This window comes from Schistocerca gregaria, chromosome 8, assembly GCF_023897955.1.
Source record: "Schistocerca gregaria isolate iqSchGreg1 chromosome 8, iqSchGreg1.2, whole genome shotgun sequence".
Classification (NCBI taxonomy): Eukaryota; Metazoa; Arthropoda; class Insecta; order Orthoptera; family Acrididae; genus Schistocerca; species Schistocerca gregaria.
Genome location: NC_064927.1, coordinates 305,922,915 through 305,929,070, shown reverse-complemented (window position 1 = coordinate 305,929,070; position 6,156 = coordinate 305,922,915). Strand labels below are relative to the sequence as shown.

Sequence of the window (6,156 nt, the reverse complement as noted above, 5' to 3'; positions counted from 1 at the left end):
GAAATCCAGGTATCTATGTGTGTCTGTACAATTTTAATACCTTTGTAATGATTGACCAGTGTTATTGTTAATCACAGTCAAAATTTCAGTTTTGTTAACTCTGTATTGCACAGTAAGGATCGAGTCGTTTATGACTGATCTTGTGTGGAAACAAGGATGTTTTGTTGTAGGCAGTTAGGAAAAATGTGAAAGGAACAATTTCTTTATTGAGACTGAAGTTTTGGGATGAAATGGCAAAATAAATCAAATCATCATGAGGAAAAGAAGTAGATTATATGGAATAGAATTGCGGAAATTAATATTAGTGCGAGCTATTTCTGCATACGGTTCTCTTATTACTCAATTTATTGAAAGAGCAATAGATCTCGTAGCAAATATTCTGCATTTATTGGTGAAGGTTTTATTATTTTTTACGGTGGTGAACAGCAACTGGCCTGGAATGGTCAGTAGCCGTTGTACGCTACTGAGGTCGTGGGTTGGTAAGAGCTCATCCACCTTCCGGCGTAGTGGTTTAGCCACAAGATGAAGCAGCCCATGGTCACTACAGAGGAGGAGAAGAAAAGAAATGGTTGTTACTTTGTTTCCATTATATCTCGAGTCATCATCACGTTCCACAATTAACATCATGTATCAGCGAATGCAGCAAATGAATTGCAGATAATACACAAGCCTATTAGGATCTGTTTGTGACGTCGGCAGGAAGTATTTCCTTAGCTATTTTGTTGCTGTGCACGTCTCTACCAGTAGGATAGGAAAAGTAACAGACCGTCTGTACGCTCATAGTGCACAGTCGTCAATCAGTATTCTATAAATGGTGACTTTTGACAAGTTCTCACTCATCGTTGTTAAGAAAGTGCGTCAATACTGCATAGGTTTCAAGTGCAAAAGACGGTATAAATCAGTTACCTCTCTTTAACGGATTTCTAGTCGTTTAATATCTCTTCATAGTTTGACACAACAGACACTTTCTGTGTCGAGGAGGCATCACAGAAACAACACTTGGATCAAGTAAGTGTTATTTTACAGTCGTGAGTGAAGAGTTTAAAGTTATATATTTCGAACTGACAATAGGCAAAAATTCATAACTTACATTGTGCAAGCGTTAAGAATTATGCCTCGGCGGAGATGCTACCGTTCCATTTGTGCCGGATTTGAATTTATGATGATGTTCAAAAGCTTAGTCTGTGACTTCTATTCCTGTTTACCTTATCTGAAGCGTATCTTATTCATGAGTTGAATGACTGCGAGGTTGTTTTTGTACTAAGCAGTGGATTATAATACATTTTGTATAACGTAATATATATAATCAACTAAGTACTACCACCTTCTTTCGTTCATTTGTGTAGTGGAATCTGAGTGTTGCTGAGAACATTGTGTGCCATATATTTTGCAATATATTTACATTTTATTTATTCTATTCCTAAGACATGCGGCAGGGGTACTATTTGAAGTGTTCTGTTTCAGCGTGTCTGTTTGAGACCTATTAGGGGTAATGCCCCGAGGAAAGTAGAACTGACTTAAGAACTAAAAACAAGTATGAATGTTACTACGTGCTATGTTTAAGTGACGTGTTGTATCGACCGGTACTGCAGCCGACGTCGGGAGGGGAAGATATAACTGCAGCCGTGTCTGCTACTGAAAAGACATCTGTAGACATGTTTGCAATAGTTTCATTTTTCGAAGTACGGTAACCAACCTTCCTACAGCTAAATTCCTCCAGTACCAACGGGGAAGGCGTACTTTACAGCCATCTCTCTCTTATATGTATTATAATCTAGTTATTTACTTCACATTTTAAAATTTTGACAAATTATGTACTGGTTCCAATTAATACTTCTACCATATTCTACAATTTTAAAATAATTATCAGTTAAAGTTAACCTTAAAATTTAAGTTGTAGCTGTAGTAGTAGTAGTGGTAGCACTCACAGTACGCTGGAAATTGGTGGTAAGGTCTTATGGAGCCAAATTTCTAAGGTCATCGGTGAATAAGCCTAGACACTACTACAGTTACGGCTAAATGGCTCTGAGCATTATGCGACCTAACTTCTGAGGTCTTCAGTCGCCTAGAACTTAGAACTAATTAAACCTACCTAACCTAAGGACATCACACACATCCAAGCCCGAGGCAGGGTTCGAACCTGCGACCGTAGCGGTCGCTCGGTTCCAGACCGTAGCGCCTAGAACCGCACGGCCACTCCGGACACTACTAGTTGTGCCGCTACTTATGGCAGGTGTTATTTTCGTACTCTTTACTGGTACGTGGAAACGAAGCACCATTACCGGTACTCTCGTAGTGGGATTTTATGTTATGATAAATATTTATTACTTGGAACAAGATGAGTATTCTTCCATTACACCCCACCCACCTCACTGTGTGCAACACATTCTGATACACGCAAATCCACTGAAAAAGAATAACAGTGTATGAGTTATAGGTAAAACGAGAACTCCAGCCATATTGACCGTGGATCTCTAGTGCGTATTGTTCAAAAACGCTGTAACATAAAATAGTCAGTATACCAGCAACTGAGCAAAGAGCCATAAACTTATTAATAAGTTTATGGCTCCTATAGGAATAATCCAAAACTTTGAATTACGACAGATATTAATCCACAGGTATGATGCCAGTTGGTGCTACGAAGGGTACAGAAAATAGCTTAACCGGGAAAAGTAATAAGTCTGCAATGCCAAAATGTGGCATACGTTAGGTGCCACTGTACGAGCTCTTAAATTACGTGGAAGAATCTCCGTAGCTTGGGTGAAGGACTGAAAAAGCATGCTGACAAGGTGAACAAATTTTTTCAGCTTCAATCAGCGCAAATGCTAAGAAGAACTACTTTCTGAATGAAAATTAAGGCTAGATGACCCTGATGCTTACTACTTAAACCACATAACAGTACGTGAAATAAAAAAGCTGTAATGAGAATCCCTTCTGAAGCAAAAGGTATCGACACTATTAGGCGTACTATATTCAAAACTATTCCAGGCGGCATCATGCCAGCCCCGGCAGACATAGACTGACGGAAAAAAAAGTCGCATAACCAAGAAATAGTTGTGTGACGTAAGAACTGCTTTTAATACGCGCTGGAGAGGCCGTGAGCACTAATTACTTTTGATAGTGGACACGGTGTGCTGATGTTAGTCAAGAATACTTTTATGGTGACAAAGACGCCAGTATCCTTACTAAGTTTGGACGAGTTCGTGTAATATAGTACTAGAAGCTGGATGCTCCGTCTCCGAAAATGTAGAATGACTTGGCACAAGCGTAGCCACTCTGCATGACTACTGACAGTTGTGGTCACGAGATTAGACAATCGCAAGATCGGGCTAGGGATGGCTACGTGGCAGTGCCGAGAGCGAAGACCATGTGTTCGGGGTGTGGCTCTGGGACGTAGTACTGCTTTTGAAGCAGCAACTTGAGCAGCAGTTGGCATCATAGCGACAAAGGAAGCTGTTATAAATCTGTTACTTCATGGACAGCTCTGAGCCAGACGCCTTGTAGCGTGCATTCCGCTGTGCCCAAACCATTGGAGAGAGCGGTGGAGGTCTCTTGTTTTCCTGATGAAAGCAGGTTCTATCTCTGTGCCTGTGAAGGCTGTGTTTCGGATACAGCGAGATCAGTTAAGGACCTGCAGCCTACCTGTCTACGTTCTAGACGCAATCTGCGATGCGATTTCATATGACAGCTGGAGTACTCTTACGGCTGTTCCGCGCAATTTGACAGAAAATTTGCACAACAACCCGTTGATTCGACCTAATGTGTTGCTGTTCATGAACAGCATTCCAGGGAGTATTTTCCAACAAGGATAACGCTCGCCCGCATACTGTTGTTTTCACCCAGCATGCTCTACAGAGTGTCAACATGTTACCTCGGCCTGATCTGTCATCACATCTTTCTCCAATCGAGCACATATGGAACATCATCAGACGACAACTCCAGCGTCATCCACAAACTGCGTTCATCATACCTGTGTTGACCGACAGAGTGCAAGAAGCGTAGAACTCTATCGAAGAAATTGACATCCGGTACCTTTAAAACAAAATACATCCTCGTTTACAAACAACAGTCTGAAAGTTACAACGGTTATTAATGTACCAGTACTTGACATTTTCAATGGATCATCTCGCGCTTACATTAACCTGTGATCTTGCGCTGTTAATATCATATCAAATGTATTCGAGGAATGTCATAGCTCTACGTCAGTTCTTTTTTTTTCTTTTCTTTTTTTTTTTTTTTTGGCGACGTTTTCTTCCGTCAGAGTATTTCAATTTTCCTGCGAGTACGGGACACAACGTTCTCAATGGATAAATAAAAATAAAAACCCACATGCACCTAGTGATAAACTAATTACCAGAAAAGCAAAATACACTGGATTATGCACTTCGGTATTGTTATTTGCCCGGTCTAGCGGGCTGCCCTTTGCTCTGGTCGCTGAGGCAGGATACGGCGCTTGTCGACGTTGGCGGGGCAGGTTCCTTCCATGGTGTCCTGTGCAGAAATGTTGAGTTAGTTACTGCTGAGTGTATTCCTGGAAGTAAAATTGTTTACAATCGTCGTTTCCTTCAGATATCCGATGGCGTGGTAATCCACTTACGAATTCTAAAAGCGTCAACTAGAGTCAGCAACATTCTACCAGCTTAGTTTAGTGTTTGTTTCTGCTGCAGTCAACCACACACCGAAATCTACACAATTTTGCTGTGACTTTTGTGAGCGTCGTTGCGGTTCTGTCAATTAAGGTAGCACGTCCTGGAAAGTGCGTTCTGATTAGCTTACGACGTTACCGCAATGAAGTGTAACTTGTGATTCTGGACTTTGCGTTTTCTTTCTCCATGTGAACTGCCCGGAGTATCAGTTTATCTGCCTGGTGTTTTGTGCTATCAGTTGGCTATTGAGATCTCTGAATTTGTGGAATCTGCCTGATAACTTCTACTGATAGCCTATATCAGGGATTCAATTAGTTCACAGAGACCACTGACGGAGAATGAATTACGCACATCACTCTGGCGGAAATGGGACTTTGTCCCCCTTGTTTTTCTGTTTAAAAGTTTAAGGAGCCTCGACTGAACAAAGATGTACTAATTGTAATCAGTTCCACCATTGCTGCTTATATTGTCACTCGATCAAGTTTGTATGTGTTTTGATTGACCGAGAACTCGTGGTTCATTGTTGCCATGTCCGAGCGCGCACCGAGTTTTGCTGCCCGTATTTTATGAAGGTTCTATAACGCTGTTAGCTGTATGCGTATTTAAGTGTAGCCTTTTGTTGTCAAGAGTCTACGATGAATACTACTTTGTGTTTTCGCATTGCAAGTTGTTTACTGTCAAATACTGAAGTGTGGCAGTGAGGAAAAACGTATGTTCGTCCCTGCGGTTCATCCGGATAAGCTATTGTTAGTGCCGTCTTAGAATAACAGGGTTATAGAACGATAGTTGTAAGTGACATCTTACGACAAACGACCTTACATGTAAGGGACGGATAAATGAAGAGTCAGTTTGGTTGTAGTTTCGTGAATTTCCACTAGTATATCTATTAATTCATAGCGACCATTACTACTAACCAGGCGCATGGTAATACCTGTAAAGTGCGCAACTGATTCTGCTATTGTTTGTGTTAGCTGGTAGCTGTGCAAACCATTTAACCCGTGTAATAATCGATACCACCAGGCTTGGGACTTCCGTCTACCGTCAGTGGATCTGAGGCCCGTGGCGTCCCTGATACCGAAGCCACACTGGTCGATGGGGATGAAGATCTGAGGGCTGGAGCGGGGTTCACTCTATAGACGTTGGACGGTCGACATTTTCGTCAGATTCGGAAGACCCAAAATTGGTGTTTATGAAGTTCGAAATTGAAGGATTGAATGAAAAAATTGTTTCCCCACAACTGAATCCCAGTCACAAATTGCCATGGCTCCTCTCCCCAGTAACATCGCTCTGCTCACCAATGGTAGCTGCAGAGCGTGCTGGGTGGTACCGCGGGAATGGGGTGGGTTTGGCCTGAGACACTGCATGCTAACTCGCTGTAAAGTTGGTCTTTGTGTTTCTGGACGTGTGGTCCATCTGTTCGTGAACCCCTGTTGCTGTTGGTAGATGAACTGCTCGGAAAGCTGCGTGTCAGGGTCGGTAGCAGTGACGGTACCATGGCTGTCCAGCTCCA

At 42.1% G+C, this 6,156-nt stretch overlaps 1 protein-coding gene across 4 annotated transcripts in view; it reads right to left on the bottom strand.

Moving 5' to 3' along the window:
- Positions 1–211: 211 nt before the first annotated feature.
- LOC126284563 (uncharacterized) overlaps positions 212–6,156 on the bottom strand; it is a 335,286-nt gene continuing 329,341 nt past the window's right edge. For 3 of the 4 annotated variants that reach the window (XR_007551508.1, XM_049983571.1, XM_049983572.1), the window contains exons 3-4: positions 4,355–4,491; positions 212–541 (exon numbers count right to left, since the gene is read on the bottom strand). Coding sequence is in view for 3 of the 4 variants with exons in the window: in XM_049983571.1 (XP_049839528.1) it covers positions 539–541; positions 4,355–4,491 (140 nt within the window). In the remaining variant the exon portion in view is untranslated. The remainder of the gene's footprint in view (positions 542–4,354; positions 4,492–6,156) is intronic. The other variant, XM_049983574.1, reaches the window with a different exon arrangement.